The sequence below is a fragment of the Littorina saxatilis genome, linkage group LG9 (assembly GCF_037325665.1).
Source record: "Littorina saxatilis isolate snail1 linkage group LG9, US_GU_Lsax_2.0, whole genome shotgun sequence".
In the NCBI taxonomy this organism is placed as follows: Eukaryota; Metazoa; Mollusca; class Gastropoda; order Littorinimorpha; family Littorinidae; genus Littorina; species Littorina saxatilis.
Genome location: NC_090253.1, coordinates 1,220,437 through 1,238,421, shown reverse-complemented (window position 1 = coordinate 1,238,421; position 17,985 = coordinate 1,220,437). Strand labels below are relative to the sequence as shown.

At 41.8% G+C, this 17,985-nt stretch overlaps 1 protein-coding gene and 1 long non-coding RNA gene across 5 annotated transcripts in view; both read right to left on the bottom strand.

The window, feature by feature from the left end:
• LOC138975055 (uncharacterized) overlaps nt 1–17,985 on the bottom strand; it is a 379,618-nt gene that overhangs the window by 320,355 nt on the left and 41,278 nt on the right. The gene's annotated exons all lie outside the window — the stretch shown is intronic.
• The window catches only part of LOC138975031 (uncharacterized), a 30,906-nt gene continuing 16,944 nt past the window's right edge, over nt 4,024–17,985 (bottom strand). For all 4 annotated transcript variants that reach the window (XM_070347677.1, XM_070347679.1, XM_070347678.1 and 1 more), the window contains 8 exons: nt 16,247–16,428; nt 15,237–15,308; nt 12,656–12,700; nt 12,296–12,351; nt 8,879–8,957; nt 6,985–7,191; nt 5,647–5,781; nt 4,024–4,756 (listed from right to left, as the gene is read on the bottom strand). In XM_070347677.1, coding sequence (XP_070203778.1) covers nt 4,568–4,756; nt 5,647–5,781; nt 6,985–7,191; nt 8,879–8,957; nt 12,296–12,351; nt 12,656–12,700; nt 15,237–15,308; nt 16,247–16,414 — 951 coding nt within the window. In that variant the 5' untranslated portion in view covers nt 16,415–16,428 and the 3' untranslated portion in view covers nt 4,024–4,567. The remainder of the gene's footprint in view (nt 4,757–5,646; nt 5,782–6,984; nt 7,192–8,878; nt 8,958–12,295; nt 12,352–12,655; nt 12,701–15,236; nt 15,309–16,246; nt 16,429–17,985) is intronic.

Below are 17,985 nucleotides of genomic sequence, written 5' to 3'. Positions count from 1 at the left end.
CTTAGGCATAGTTAATAATTGTCTACCTATACCCGTGTGACTTGGAATAATAGGCCGCGAAAGGTAAATATGCGCCAAAATGGCTGCAATCTACTGGCCGTATAAAATTTCATCTCACACGGCATCACTGCAGAGCGCCTAGAACTGTACCCACGGAATATGCGCGATATAAGACTCATTGATTGATTGATTGATTGATAACAAGCATTGAAATCAACAAGCGATTGTCATCCTCATTTGTTCATTTCAATGCTTGTTATTCTCTCAGGTGCCAGGACATTGGTTCCGCATAACTCTCACTTACTCTTGTTGCACATGTCATGCACATCTAAAGCGCTTATGTCCCTTTGTTTCTCTGATCTTCAAATAGCGCTCTGCCTTGATTAAAGTTCTCACCGCTTATGTCCCTTTGTTTCTCTGATCTTAAAATAGCGCTCTGCCTTGATTAAAGTTCTCACCGCTTATGTCCCTTTGTTTCTCTGATCTTAAAATAGCGCTCTGCCTTGATTAAAGTTCTCACCGCTTATGTCCCTTTGTTTCTCTGATCTTAAAACAGCGCTCTGCCTTGATTAAAGTTCTCACCGCTTATGTCCCTTTGTTTCTCTGATCTTAAAATAGCGCTCTGCCTTGATTAAAGTTCTCACCGCTTATGTCCCTTTGTTTCTCTGATCTTAAAACAGCGCTCTGCCTTGATTAAAGTTCTCACCGCTTATGTCCCTTTGTTTCTCTGATCTTAAAATAGCGCTCTGCCTTGATTAAAGTTCTCACCGCTTATGTCCCTTTGTTTCTCTGATCTTAAAACAGCGCTCTGCCTTGATTAAAGTTCTCACCGCTTATGTCCCTTTGTTTCTCTGATCTTAAAATAGCGCTCTGCCTTGATTAAAGTTCTCACCGCTTATGTCCCTTTGTTTCTCTGATCTTAAAACAGCGCTCTGCCTTGATTAAAGTTCTCACCGCTTATGTCCCTTTGTTTCTCTGATCTTAAAATAGCGCTCTGCCTTATTTGATCAACATTCTCACCACAGGTGTGCCTGGGCTTTCACACAGGAAAAGAGCATCCTGATACACTTGGACACTTACCCACACTCGACTGCCTGGCTGCATATTCTGTACGCAATGAAATATTTTTGCTGAATTAATTTACGAAATGACACCCATGTCAATCTGCAAAATTAATTCAGCCAAGAATTCCGGAATTCCCACTCTGCACGGGAAGCAGCCATGCAGGCTGTTGAGTGTGGGTGTGTGTCACAGTGGAGGGATGCTCTTTTTCCACAGGCTGTTGAGTGTGGGTGTGTGTCACAGTGGAGGGATGCTCTTTTTCCACAGGCTGTTGAGTGTGGGTGTGTGTCACAGTGGAGGGATGTTCTTTTTCCACAGAAAAGCCAGGACAGAGCCAAGATGATGTACACTATGGTGGACAATGGAAGTAAAGAATCTTTCATCTAAGTCAAAGCTTCTCCTGCTTCTTTTCTCATTCTGCCTTCATTTGATTTCACAAAAACACTGTTATATAAGTCAAAAACAAAAACAAACTGTGAGAAAAGCCTCAATCAAAAGTGAGCTCAAAATAGTTGATATATCAATGCAGACCAAAAAGGTAAACATTATGCAGTAAACAATTCCACAGGAAAAAACAAAAAAGTGAAAGTTCAGTGATTATCAAGTCAAACATTCCATTAAGAGAGCCGATCAAAGACAAAAAGTATCATGCATGATCTGCTGAGGTAACCTAGCACGTTCCATAAATTAGAACAGGAGTCATACAGACGCTAACACTTTATAAATCAAAGAGTCGCTACCATCTCACTTTATAAATCAAAGAGTCGCTACCATCTCACCAAGGATTTGCTTTGAAAAATACACCACATAACATTTAGGAGTAAGACGTATCCAAAGCATGAAATACATGATTAAAATATTTGTTCTCAAGCTCTTCCATCTTCCTATTTAAACCAAAACCGAGATATGAAAACAATGTCCGTTTCAAAGTCTAATCTGCATAAACAATGACATTTTGTTAAAAAAAAAAATCTGAAGTGCTATCACAGGGTGAGCTTTGTAAAACAGACCAACCTGTTCATGAGAACCTATGTGTTTTTTGTCTCACTGCATGTCCGGATTATTGTTATTAAATGTGTGGCATTAAATGTGTGGCATTAAATGTGTGGCTTATGATTGATCGTGTGCAGACAGGTTAGCTGCGTCAAAGATACATTTCCATTTCAATGTACCCATTTTAATGGACAATAAAATGTTACTGTATTTTTATTGTTGACTGATGGCTCGGGTTGAGTGGTTTTGTGTGACATGACATGACATGCTTGATTGACTTGTATAAGAACTGTGCCCAAACTGATCTTGCAGCGTCAGGAGACTGTTACAGACTGCAAGCTGCAGTCATTTGTCCAAGCATCAACACACACTAGCTAACCTACTTCACTTCTGTATATATATCCACTTTGTGTACTCTTTGTGTCTTTGTTAGTGCAAGGAAGACCACATCTGTTAACATGTGGGGTGTGTGTGTGTGTGTGTGTGTGTGTGTGTGTGTGTGTGTGTGTGTGTGTGTGTGTGTGTGTGTGTGTGATAATCTGCAAGTGCAGTCATGTCTGTGACGTACATCAAATAAACAGGATGCATACAGCTTCTAATATCAATGCCATGTGCATTGTACTTTGTCTATATGTGGTAAATACACATGTACAACAGCACGTCATACATGTAACATTAACTACATTCAGGGTCTTCTGCCCTGTGTTTCAAATCAGGAATGTTTTGACATTATGCTTTTACAATGTTTATGTGCATTAATAAAACACTTAAAACAACACAGATTTTGTTTAAATTCAGTAAATTTAAATAGACTCTAAAACAAGAATAAATAAATAAACCATACCCCTATAGCGCTTGAAACTCCACAAGGAAACTGAGAAAATGTATGGAACTGAAAGAAGAGGCAGTGCTGGTGATGGAAAAATCTACAAAGGTTGAGCGTATAACTCCCCCCAACCTTACATTTGTGTTTTTTTTAAATGATAATACATTGCACATGATGTGAGACAATAGATAAGAAGAACAAAAGATCGCCAAAATAATTTCAAGATCAAATTCCAAATGAAAAAAGGCTTAATCAAATTACTGAAAATATCTCCAGATGTAATGCCTGCACTGAGACAGACAACAGCCGAATAAAAGTAGTCAGGCCTGATGCATGAATCAAAACAATTAAGTGAAGTAACAAGCGCATGGTCCTCAATAATTACGTTCATAATAAGGAGATCACTGTATGGTGTAAAACAACCCGCACCATTCTGCACAAACAACATCACACCCTTACTGTCATCGTACAGACAAATCCTCCACTGCTTGAAAAACATGAAATTTCACGGCAGCGTTTGCAGAACATTGCAAAATTTACTGGGTCAAAACCTGAACAAAAGGGTTAATTGTCACGTTTAAGCTTTAGGCTGATGTTCTCACGAGTACTTCACCTTGTGTGTGAACAACTCTTACTGAACAACTCTTACTGTACACAAAATGGAATGACCAACACATGATGGCAAGTAATGTAAATAGCAATGTAAATCGCTCTTAATGTAAAGAAATCCGTCAAAATATGGACTCATTAGGCACAGCAGCCCTTACCTTTCACTTGTCCCCAAAGCTTACTGATTAAAAACCCAATATGCTTCTCGCCCACTTTGATTCTACCAACCCTTCACTTATCAGAGAAATCAGTCCACTTGTGAAGGAAGATTCATGATTCTTGCTTCCTAATCAGTTTGTCTTTCATTTCATGATTGTAAAGGAAAAAGGAAAAAGAAACATTAACAAACAAAAAGAAAAGAAAAAGACCCAAAAGAACCCTGTAGATAGACCAACATTATCACCCAGTAGCTCAACTGTAAACAAGTTTCCTGTGTGTGTCTAGTGTGGTTTTCCTCAGGTACTAGTGTTATACAAGTCCAAGGTGGATACCCCCTCCCCTACCCCCCTCCCCCCCCTTTCTCTGTCCCTCCCTTAAACGCCCATCCCTCCATGTGAGACATCAAGTTTGACACCTTGCTCTTTTCCATTCTCTGCTAACTAAGTCTGTTGTTAAGACTCAATACGTACGTAAATTTGCCTCTCAGACTCCCTCTAAAAGAATGGATTTGCTACAGTGGACTTGCTACAGTGGATTTGCTACAGTGGATTTGCTACAGTGGATTTGCTACAGTGGATTTGCTACAGTGGACTTGCTACAGTGGACTTGCTACAGTGGACCCCCCCCCCCCCCTTTAAGATCCCCCTTTTTAAGACCTGATCTTTCAATTTTGAAAGTCTTAAAAGGGGGGTACCACTGTAGCAGTCTTAAAAGGGGGGTACCACTGTAGCAGTCTTAAAAGGGGGGTACCACTGTAGCAGTCTTAAAAGGGGGGTACCACTGTAGCAGTCTTAAAAGGGGGGTACCACTGTAGCAGTCTTAAAAAGGCGAGGAGGAAGGGGAAGAGAGAGGGGGGTATCCTCTAAACTGCTTGTGGGGTGACAATGATTAATCAAAGATACAGGACGCCCCAGCCCTCTATTTGACGGACACCAAACGTCGGTACGCCTCAATCAGTCGCTTCACGTTGCGGTCAAGCTTCTCCGTTTCAGCATCCAGTTGCTGCCGCCGCTTCCTCGACTGAATGACGATGGGGTTTTCTGGCTCACTGGCGAGAGGGTTTGAATCCCTGTGTTGACCGGACAAGATGCCTGCCATGTCAGCAGTCTGTAACATACAGTTATACCAACATTACAGGCAGTATAGATGTCATGACACACCTGGGCATACAGACGTTTTGACAACTCAACTTATTGGTCGAATTGGCCTAGTCGATAAGATGTTGGCTTTTCGAGTGGAAGGTTTGGGGTTCGAATACCAGTCAGGCCTGGTGGATTCGGGTGGAGATTTATCCAATATCCCAGGTCAACTTATGTGCAGACCTGCTATAGTGCCTTAATATCCCCCTATGTGCAGACCTGCTATATGCCTTAATATCCCCCTATGTGCAGACCTGCTATAGTGCCTTAATATCCCCCTATGTGCAGACCTGCTATAGTGCCTTAATATCCCCCTATGTGCAGACCTGCTATAGTGCCTTAATATCCCCCTATGTGCAGACCTGCTATAGTGCCTTAATATCCCCCTATTTGTGGACACGCAAGCACAAGACCAAGTGAAGTATGAACAGAAAGGATTCTGTGATCCATGTCGGTGGTTATTGAAACACAAAAATATTTAGCACACACCCACTGAAGACAGATTATGGCTGCCAAATGGGTTATTGAAACACAAAAATACTTAGCACACATCCACTGAAGACAGAGTATGGCTGCCACTGAAAACAGAGTATGGCTGCCACTGAAAACATGGCTGCCACTGAAAACAGAGTATGGCTGCCACTGAAAACAGAGTATGGCTGCCAAATGGGGGAGGGGGCTGGAAATGACCATACATGTAAAAGCCCACTTGTGCAAAAACTTGAGTATACATGGGAGTTGCAGTCCATTAATGCAGAAGAAGAACAACAACCATTCACCTGAGCGTGTGGGCTTCATTCGAACAGAAATTTTATAGGTCAAGAAACACCTGAGCCTACAGGCGTTTTGACCACCCACCTGAGTGTTGGAGGCTTGACCAGGACAGATGACGCTGTCCTTGTAGTCGGACACAGTCTGTGCGGGGACGGTCAGCGAGGTGTTGTACTCTCCGTCGCCCGCCACTTGTCCCTCTGGGGCTTGCAGTGCACGGCTCTGCACAACACAGTAACACACAGTGTACAATTGACTACAGCTACCATATCACACAGTATACACACAGTGTACAATTGACTACAGCTACCATATCACACAGTATACACACAGTGTACAATTGACTACAGCTACCATATCACACATTATACACACAGTGTACAATTGACTACAGCTACCATATCACACAGTATACACACAGTGTACAATTGACTACAGCTACCATATCACACAGTATACACACAGTGTACAATTGACTACAGCTACCATATCACACAGTATACACACAGTGTACAATTGACTACAGCTACCATATCACAATTGACTACAGCTACCATATCACACAGTATACACACAGTGTACAATTGACTACAGCTGGGGGGGGGGGTGGTGGCGTGTGACGGTGTGGTTTCAATGTTCTTACCTTGTCGGTGCCAAACGACCCCAGTGACTGATTACACGACTGGGTTTTCAGGATAGTCAGGTGCTTGTTGCTTTTCAAGTGGCTTTTGAGGGCAGTCTTTCCATTGGAACCGTAGTTGATAACATTAACATCGTTGCACAAAGTGCACTGAGCTTTTCCCGGCAAGTTGATTTTAGCAAAAGCATCGCCAACTTTCAGTTTCACGTCTTGTGTCTTCTGGCCTTTCTCGTATTTCCAGCTCAATGATACAACTTCATCGAGCCAGTCGAATCTCCAGAGATTTTTTCTTCAGTGTACTTCTGCTGGTCAATTTCCCGGGATAGAACGGTTTCGTCTCGCTTTAGCTTCCTCATCATTTTGGCAAGTGGCTCAAAGCGATGTAAAAATGGCGCCGAATCATTCTCATACGGTATGCTTTAGCTTATACTGAATCCCCGATAGCTACGTTGAAACGGTGACTGTGGGAGACAAAGACACAGAGCGCGTTCCCATACGGATCGACCAGCAACAGTCTGACCGTTTTATGAACCAACCGTTCAAGAATAGTATGGAATGGAGCGTCGCGATCAGCGGACCGGCCGAAAAACTTGGGTCTATACCTACATATACCCCAAAATTTTCTCAGCGGATTTGCACGAATCTCAAGAATGATCCCTGGAGCCTAAAAATTTACGGAATTCCGTAATTTTACGGAAGAATCCCATGTCTGCTGTAAGCAACAAATCTAAAATGAGCAGAACATTACATTCTGACCCTACACGTGACCTTCACTGCAGTCTAACCTTGATGAAGTTGGTGGCCACAGAGGTGGTGACACTGCTCATCAGCAGCTTGCATCCCCAGGTCAGCAGTGCAAAGGGCATCTCCTCCGGCAACAGCTTGTAGGGCGTGATGATGTGCTTGCGCAGACAGCCGGTGACGATGTTCCTCAGGGTCTCCACCTGCTGTGGGTCAGCGCACGGGTGGTACAGCATCACGATGGCTCCATGCTGCAAGTACACACACATTCATAAGGCCAAACAAAAATATTTGTCATCATTTTCACAAGTTTTCATTCCCAAACACCTGGTAAATAAATCTCATGTTCCCCATGCAATAACTCGAGGCGGTGAATGGGTTTGAGCTTTCATGTGAAACGTGGATTGTCAAAGTAAAAGCCAATCAGGCTGATTGTTTGATGTGTGGAACCATCGCGGCTTTGGATTTGTGTTTCCGAGGACAACGATTGTAAGCATTCACTCTCAAAGACCCAATCAATGTTGATAATTACCGCGGCGACTCATGGTCAATTTGCAACTTATCTCTGTAATCACAAAATCCACAACGAAAAATCATAAACACTTAAGAGGCCCTCGTGAAGCAAGCACTGACAGCACTGCATGATGGTACTTCGTCTTCTTCTGCGTTCCCAGCATCATAGTACAATACCCAGTAAAAGAAATCCACGGTTGCCCGGTATGTTGCCCGGTATGTTGCCCGGTATTTATTCCTAGTTTTCAAACAGTTGTAAAATACAGACCGGCCAACCCTTGTGAAGCCTAGTGTAGCAGTTTAGAATTCTTTTGAATTTTTAGCGTAGCAAATAGTGTTTAAGTGAAGCATTTTCTAAAATGTATTCCGACATCCGCATGTATGCCATCTTGCACAAGAATAGACATTTTAAATAAAGTTTCATGAGTATGCAGAAACATAAAATACCCATTAGAGAATAGAGAGTATGTGCACTGCCACTTTTTACTATGTTTTATTACCCATTTTGTGACCGCAACATGGAGTGGGAATCGAATAGCAATTGGCAGCTTTCTTTCTTAATTTGGTGTTTAACGTCGTTTTCAACCTTGAAGGTTATATCGCGACGGGGAAAGGGGGGAGATGGGATAGAGCCACTTGTCAATTGTTTCTTGTTCACAAAAGCACTAATCAAATATTTGCTCCAGGGCCTTGCAACGTAGTACAATGTATTACGTACCTTACTGGGAGAATGCAAGTTTCCAGTACAAAGGACTTAACATTTCTTACATACTGCTTGACTAAAATCTTTACAAAAATTGACTATATTCTATACAAGAAACACTTAACAAGGGTAAAAGGAGAAACAGAATCCGTTAGTCGCCTCTTACGACATGCTGGGGAGCATCGGGTAAATTCTTTCTCGTCCCAACCAATATGGGACTCCCCCTAACCCGCGGGGGGTAATTGGCAGCTCTAAAAATATTAACCACAAAAGGTACTACATCAAACAGAAAAACTGATTTTTGCAGGATATTTCACTGGCTGTACGACAATTAAATGCATGTATTTTGTATTGTTGTCTTGTTTTACCTCTTTATAAATTGTGTAATACAGGGTAGGGGTCAAGTGACTCATGATCGCAGGTTAACAGGTCCCTTTCACCTGCTACAAAAATCACAATTATCAACCAAATAAAGACAGCTGTGCGGGAACTTCATCCCTCTAGAACTTAGAAGATAACATAACCGACGAAGCGTTAATTAATGACATAACTGACGAAGCGTTAATTAATGACATAACTGACGAAGCGTTAATTAATGACATAACTGACGAAGCGTTAATTAATGACATAACTGACGAAGCGTTAATTAATGACATAACTGACGAAGCGTTAATTAATGACATAACTGACGAAGCGTTAATTAATGACAAAAGTGTGCCTACCTCCAGACTGTGCAGCCAGCGCTGTTGGGGAACGTAGGTGTACTCTCCGTACACAGGCCAGTTGGGACGATGACGACCACTGCCAACACAAAGCAAACAACCAGTGTTAAAATCAAATCCACAAGCAAATACAGCGGAACCCTCCTTTAAATATAAGGCCATCATCGGTGCACTGCAGATGTAGCTCTGTGGCCTTCTACTATAACAAGGCTTGGTTTCATAGAGCTAGAGACAGATGTAGCTCTGTGGCCTTCTACTATAACAAGGCTTGGTTTCATAGAGACAGATGTAGCTCTGTGGCCCTCTACTATAACAAGGCTTGGTTTCATAGAGACAGATGTAGCTCTGTGGCCTTCTACTATAACAAAGCTTGATTTCATAGAGACAGATGTAGCTCTGTGGCCTTCTACTATAACAAAGCTTGGTTTCATAGAGACAGATGTAGCTCTGTGACCTTCTGCTATAACAAGGCTTGGTTTCATAGAGACAGATGTAGCTCTGTGGCCTTCTACCATAAACAAGGCTTGGTTTCATAGAGACAGATGTAGCTCTGTGGCCTTCTACTATAACAAGGCTTGGTTTCATAGAGACAGATGTAGCTCTGTGGCCTTCTACTATAACAAGGCTTGGTTTCATAGAGACAGATGTAGCTCTGTGGCCTTCTACTATAACAAGGCTTGGTTTCATAGAGACAGATGTAGCTCTGTGGCCTTCTACCATAAACAAGGCTTGGTTTCATAGAGACAGATGTAGCTCTCTGTGGCCTTCTACTATAACAAGGCTTGGTTTCATAGAGACAGATGTAGCTCTGTGGCCTTCTACTATAACAAGGCTTGGTTTCATAGAGACAGATGTAGCTCTGTGGCCTTCTACTATAACAAGGCTTGGTTTCATAGAGACAGATGTAGCTCTGTGGCCTTCTACTATAACAAGGCTTGGTTTCATAGAGACAGATGTAGCTCTGTGGCCTTCTACTATAACAAGGCTTGGTTTCATAGAGACAGATGTAGCTCTGTGGCCCTCTACTATAACAAGGCTTGGTTTCATAGAGACAGATGTAGCTCTGTGGCCCTCTACTATAACAAGGCTTGGTTTCATAGAGACAGATGTAGCTCTGTGGCCATCTACTATAACAAGGCTTGGTTTCATAGAGACAGATGTAGCTCTGTGGCCCTCTACTATAACAAGGCTTGGTTTCATAGAGACAGATGTAGCTCTGTGGCCTTCTACTATAACAAGGCTTAGTTTCATAGAGACAGATGTAGCTCTGTGGCCCTCTACTATAACAAGGCTTGGTTTCATAGAGACAGATGTAGCTCTGTGGCCTTCTACTATAACAAGGCTTGGTTTCATAGAGACAGATGTAGCTCTGTGGCCTTCTACTATAACAAGGCTTGGTTTCATAGAGACAGATGTAGCTCTGTGGCCTTCTACTATAACAAGGCTTGGTTTCATAGAGACAGATGTAGCTCTGTGGCCTTCTACCATAAACAAGGCTTGGTTTCATAGAGACAGATGTAGCTCTGTGGCCTTCTACTATAACAAGGCTTGGTTTCATAGAGACAGATGTAGCTCTGTGGCCTTCTACTATAACAAGGCTTGGTTTCATAGAGACAGATGTAGCTCTGTGGCCTTCTACTATAACAAGGCTTAGTTTCATAGAGACAGATGTAGCTCTGTGGCCTTCTACCATAAACAAGGCTTGGTTTCATAGAGACAGATGTAGCTCTGTGGCCTTCTACTATAACAAGGCTTGGTTTCATAGAGACAGATGTAGCTCTGTGGCCTTCTACTATAACAAGGCTTGGTTTCATAGAGACAGATGTAGCTCTGTGGCCTTCTACTATAACAAGGCTTGGTTTCATAGAGACAGATGTAGCTCTGTGGCCTTCTACTATAACAAGGCTTGGTTTCATAGAGACAGATGTAGCTCTGTGGCCTTCTACTATAACAAGGCTTGGTTTCATAGAGACAGATGTAGCTCTGTGGCCCTCTACTATAACAAGGCTTGGTTTCATAGAGACAGATGTAGCTCTGTGGCCCTCTACTATAACAAGGCTTGGTTTCATAGAGACAGATGTAGCTCTGTGGCCATCTACTATAACAAGGCTTGGTTTCATAGAGACAGATGTAGCTCTGTGGCCCTCTACTATAACAAGGCTTGGTTTCATAGAGACAGATGTAGCTCTGTGGCCTTCTACTATAACAAGGCTTAGTTTCATAGAGACAGATTTAGCTCTGTGGCCCTCTACTATAACAAGGCTTGGTTTCATAGAGACAGATGTAGCTCTGTGGCCTTCTACTATAACAAGGCTTGGTTTCATAGAGACAGATGTAGCTCTGTGGCCTTCTACTATAACAAGGCTTGGTTTCATAGAGACAGATGTAGCTCTGTGGCCTTCTACTATAACAAGGCTTGGTTTCATAGAGACAGATGTAGCTCTGTGGCCTTCTACTATAACAAGGCTTGGTTTCATAGAGACAGATGTAGCTCTGTGGCCTTCTACTATAACAAGGCTTAGTTTCATAGAGACAGATGTCCACAGATCTGAGAAAATAAGGCCTTACAAAGGGGGAGCCTTATAATGGAGGTACATTTAAATCTACAGAGGTTATGAACAGAAAAGATAATGAAAGTAAGGTCTTAAAAGGGGAGGAGTCTTAAAAGGGGAGGTGTCTTAAAAGGAGAGGTGTCTTGAAAGGGGAGGTGTCTTAAAAGGGGAGGAGTCTTAAAAGGAGAGGAGTCTTAAAATGAGAGGTGTCTTAAATTTGGGGTTCTTACAAAGGGGAGTTCCACAATACATGTATATAATTTAGTTTGATTGATAGTTGCTTCAAAACATTTCAATGCATTTAATAGGACTACACAATTGCAGTTGTTTTCCTTCCTTGATACATGCACTTTTCAACACTGAATTCATTGGACACTTTTTATTATTAAGAATGTAAGATACCCCAAAGTAATAGTGTCAATTATGGAATGCAAAAATAAAAGCAACAGCATATTTCCTGATACAACCACACACAACCAGACACTACACAACCAGACACTACACAACTAATGAATGGATTTGTGAAATGGGGTATGGAGGAGATGTAACAGGAAACTGAAGAAAGGATGTGTATGCTTGAGGGGAGAATGAATTAAGGGATGGTTGTGGGTTTCACTTTCAAACACTACTTACTCTAATCACAACAGCAGATTGAAATCTTGTCTCACTGCACTAAGTGAGTGGCAGGTATAGTACAGTGGTACCTGTGATAAAAAATACAGCCCTTAGACCATCCTAAATGTCCCTGATCCTGATGTCTCTCATAACACAGGGCTATACTTTAGTCAAGGTTATGGGACAAGGGACGACAATGTAGATCGTACATACTAAGACAGACAGAGACAGTGAGAAATTCAACACTCACCTGGTGGGAGGGATGTCAGTGTAGTTGATGGCGTGAGGATAACACACGTGAATTCCCTGAAAACAGCCACAAAATAAATACATGTGTGTTCCCTGTAAATCAGTTCTAACTGACTGTTTCTAACTTCAAATGATCAACAGCTATGGTACACAAACATCTGTCTTCGCTGTTCATAACCCTGCTGGTAATCCTATTATGTCGTTTTAATCCTTTCAAGGATGATTGGGTTAAACTCAAATAACAAGCGAAAACAAAACAATGTTCATCATGTGTGGGGGTTCCTTTTCATCAGAGAGGTCTAACACTGTACAGTTACCACTGTGTAATCAATTTACATCCATTAATCAAGTTATAACTCACCTCATCTGGTTCCTCCATACAGGAACTCTGAATCTTAGGCACATTCTGCAACGAACAATAGAGAAGTCTAGAAAAGGCTTTTTTTCAGAACATGTACCTGTACATGTAACAAAATCAAATCTAGCTTTTACATCACGCATTTGCTAAGTTCTACATGTCATGTTAGCTAGCCAATGGTGCAGAAGATGAATGCCTGACTGTCTGCCATTAGATCGCCTGCTATGCGTTGCAGTTCCAGGTGTGGTGAATCTATACCAAGTTTCCAGTAAGTGAACGGGTGACATCATAGCTACATGTACAGGTACACATCTTCGTTACACATAGTGCTTCTAGACCTCTGTAATGACAGTTTTGTAAGTAGATACTGTACCTTGAACACCAGAGAAACCAAGCTACAAAACTGACAATCTCAGAAATGTTTAGAAACGTTCACTCTTTGAGGCCAACAAGAGGCCAACAAGAGGCCCACAAGAGGCCCACAAGAGGCCAACAAGAGGTCAACAAGAGGCCAACAAGAGGCCCACAAGAGGCCCACAAGAGGCCAACAAGAGGTCAACAAGAGACCAACAAGAGGCCCACAAGAGGCCCACAAGAGGCCAACAAGAGGCCCACAAGAGGCCAACAAGAGGCCAGCAAGAGGCCAACAAGAGACCAACAAGAGGCCAACAAGAAGCCAACAAGAGACCAACAAGAGACCAACAAGAGACCAACAAGAGGCTAACAAGAGGCCAACAAGAGGTCAACAAGAGGCCAACAAGAGGCCAACAAGAGGTCAACAAGAGACCCACAAGAGGCCAACAAGAGGCCAACAAGAGGCCAACAAAAAGGTCTTAAAAGGGGGAGACTTCAACTTTTAACACAAAGATGCGTTTTGAACCCAAATCCAAAAAAGTAACATCCTAATCATAGCATTAAGTATCAAACACAGATACCTATACGCTGATCAAGAACACGTCCAGAAGAAAATGACTTTCTGTCTACACAGCATTCTGCTAATTTAGACATGGCCTCCTGACAACTCATTGCCAGTGTTGTTCCAAGACACAGAGGACAATAGGTCAGTTCCATCTGGAATCAAAATACAAATAGGTCAAAATGACCTTGCCAGAAGAAAAAAACTGTGTCAAAAAACATTCTGCGTGTCAAAACTATCGGACATTCGACCGGCCTTGAATCAGAACAATTGCGCTAGATCAAAAAAGTATGCGTAAATGACCAAAGTCAGAGGCCTGTGAACAACACTGCAATTACTTCTGGATACTAACTAACTCTGTATGACGACTTTGAAAATGTAACCGAAATTCGGTCGTTATATGGAGGGGTCGTAACATGGAGGATTGTTTTGCTATGTCCAGGTCCGTCAATGATCCGGAATGACATTGGTGTTTTGATTGATGCCGCCCACAACGTAATGTTCTTTCCTTAAACGATTATGGTAACCTGTTTTCTATTCAATTAATTACCCACACAGTTTTCTTGCTTGTTTAATGAAGCCCCGTAACTACTCGTGGGTTAAGGTTTGAAATAAACAAACTGAGGTCGAACGAAAGCATGCGGTCCCAAAACATGCACATCGATGTCGATACCAGCTACTAATCATAGTCATACGATACCCAGCAACGATTTGGTTAAAAACAAAGAAAAGTGTCCGTAACGCAAGTAACAAGTAACAAAACGAATAAGAACCGCGGCAGTGTGTTGAAACTGATGTAAAATTGTAGCCAAAAGTGTCAGTTTTCATGATGAAACTTGATTCGCTCATTCAAGGGACAACTGCACTACGCGGACTGTCCACAGAGTTGAGTAAGTTAGGACACTCCACTGCTCACCTTCAAACTTCACTGACGGGATTCTGAGGAGAATTTATTGATTCAAACGCGCGTGGTTGTATATCGCGTCATTCAGTCACGGATCGGGGAAAACCAAGAACAGTTCCAGATTTCAAAACCCATGTTCGTCGGCCGCCATTGTTAGCTAGACCAAAAATGTTTACACGCCCTTTGCATACGTACATCGCAAAATTTCATGACGTCACCACAACTTTTGGTTTTGGTTCGATGTTCGGATTACTTTCATAACGTTTCTGTAACTTTGCATGTTTAAAAGGTAGGAGTTCCTGCACAGTTCTTTGCAAAATGAGCAGACATCTAGCGAATGACCTTTATCTATTCAAAATAAAGTAATGAACTAAAATAGAAACAAAACATCATGGCTTCAGCCGTTTGCGTGCCGAAGTGATCTTCTACACGGACAGGATTTCAGCACGTGTTTGTGTCCGTATCGCTTACTCACTCGACTGGAGATATAAGTTAGAGTAAACCAAACCCGTGATATTTTGGAAAAAGTCGTTTTAAGTCCACGTATGGACGGTCGTATGTCGTATTAAGAGAGGGGGACGTAATATGGAGGTGAGAAATACTAAGACAAAGAAGGAAAAAAATCCGTCAGAGAAAAGTCGGTCGTAATATTGAGGGACCCGTAAAAGAGAGGGGTCGTAAAGAGAGGTACCATTGTATAGGGAGGTACCACTGTAAAGGGAGGTACCACTGTACTGTACAAGAGATGTGCAAAGAGTACTCACTGGGCTGAGCGTGTCACTGTCACACGTGTACTCTGCTGATGACTGGGGGTCCCAGTCTATTTCGATGTTTGTCTGAAATCAACACACTCTCTGTCAAGCAGGCACGCTAAACACATCATAATAATCGGGATTTGCATTTGTATTTCTGACCAAGCTATGACAGTTCACACAGATAGAGACAGTAGTCATTCTTCAAGACTAAACCGACTCATCTAACCGGTATGACTGATCAAGCAGGCACGCTAACAAGATATGATATTTGTATTTTGCATCAAAATTTGACATTTGACACTGATTGAGACAGTTATATTGGTTCTACATACGAGACTAAACTGACTAATATAAATGTATACCTGGTAAACTCAGGCTGATCTGCCCAAAACTAGCTGACTGATCTACAAATAAAACTGATTTGAACTTCTACCCGTTAAACTGATTGATTTAATGAGTTGTTGACGGATTTACTTGGTAAACTGACTGATCTACCCAGTAAACTGACTGATCTACCCAATAAACTGACTGATCTACCCAATAAACTGACTGATCTACCCTGTAAACTGACTGATCTACCCAATAAACTGACTGATCTACCCTGTAAACTGACTGATCTACCCCATAAACTGACTGATCTACCCGGTAAACTTACTGATCTACCCCATAAACTGACTGATCTACCCCATAAACTGACTGATGTAGTACTGTCCAGATAAACTGAGTGATTTACTCATTAAACTGACTGATCTACCCCATAAACTGACTGATCTACCCCATAAACTGACTGATCTACCCCATAAACTGACTGATCTTCCCGGTGAACTGACTGATCTATACCCGGTATCCTTATTGAATGAACTGACTGATCTACCCGGTAAACTGACTGATGTACCTGATAAAATGACTGATGAAACGGTAAACTGACAGATCTACCTGGTAACTGACTGGTAAACTGCTGTTAGATGATACACATTTACCTTCCAACCATTAAACACAACCAAACAAAGTGCAGTTACCTTGGCATCATCACAGGGGCTGAGGACACCCATAGCAACACCGCCATGGTCTCCCTTCTTACCACAGACACACACCATCACCACCGCCACAACCACCACCTGCAACATCATCCCCATCACTGAAAGCGCCATGCTCACACTTCTGCTGGGGCTGTTGAAAAGTGTCATGTTCGGCACACAACCTGAAACAACACGAAAATTCAAATCATTGATAAAGTGATAAGTATAATAAGTAACAAAATTCAAATCATTGATAAAGTGATAATAAGTAATAAGTAACAAAATTCAAATCATTGATAAAGTAAGTAAAAATAAATAAATCATTGATAAAGTGATAATAAGTAATATTAATAATAAATAAGTAACAAAAATCAAATCATTGATATAGTGATAATAAGTAATTATGTAGAAGTGCAATGACAAGGCACTGAATACCCCCAGCGAAGGACAAATTCTCTCTCTCTCTCTCTCTCTGTCTCTCTCTCTGTCTCTCTCTCTCTCTCTCTCTCTCTCTCTCTCTCTCTCTCTCTCTCTCTCTCTCTCTCTCTCTCTCTCTCTCTCTCTCTCTCTCGGTCTCTCTCTCTTGATCACACACTCACACCCCAAGTCACACACGCACACACACAAATATACACACAAACTCACTGGCACGCACCCGCACACTCTCTCTCTCTCTCTTTCTCTCTCTCTCTCTCTCTCTCTCTCTTTCTCTCTCTCTCTCTCTCTCTCTCTCTCTATTACTGCCCTGTACAAAAGATGAGGTTATTTATTACTGCCCTGTAGACAAGATGAGGTTATTACTGCCCTGTAGACAAGATGAGGTTATTACTGCCCTGTACAAAAGATGAGGTGCTGCCTGAGAACACAATCAATAAAAGGCAGCAATAAATTCTGCTACAAGTGAGACTCTGCCAACAGGTCAGAGAGATTGGGGAAAAGCCAGCTGTCGACACCCAAAGGACGTCAGCCTTTAAATGGACTGAAGGACGTCGGCCATTAAAAGGACCAAAGAAATCAGGAGACCACTCACTTTACCAGCTAAATTATATACCGGCCGACAAAGAGAGTGAAAGGACGATACTGATTGCTGAATCGCTTTGTACACTAAAATTGATCCTACCAACACTGACGCAAACTTCTTTGATATAACCTGCTTTTATCTTTGATTCATCTTAGAATTTATTGTTGGAGGATGGGACTCAGGATTGGGGAGGAAAAGGTGAGGGATAAAAGTGGTGCAGAGAGTAAAAACAGATAAAGACGTCTTTGGCATTAAGTTTATCAAAAGACCAGTGGATAATTAATAGATCAACTCCTGAACTGAATCTTTGTAACACACACATGCAGACTCACACACACACACACACACACACTCAATCACTGTCTACACACACACACACACACACTCACACACATAAGGCACAAAGGTTAATAAATACAAGCAACTGAGTTATGACAAGAGCAGGAAATACACAAAAACAAAATGTTCAACACAGCAAAAATGAAGAGATAATTTGGTAACTGGCCACGATTACTGCTAGAACAGCTGGATATATAGAGCTTATATTGAATCATATAACAGCTGTTAAAGCCATAACTCCACCATGTGGTCTGGGAACGATAACAGACACGTACTCTAATTAACAACTGCAAACAAATTTAACACATGTATATAATCAAATCGACATTACAATTCTCCTTTTACTTTTAGTTTTACATCAGGCATTAAATTAAGCCAA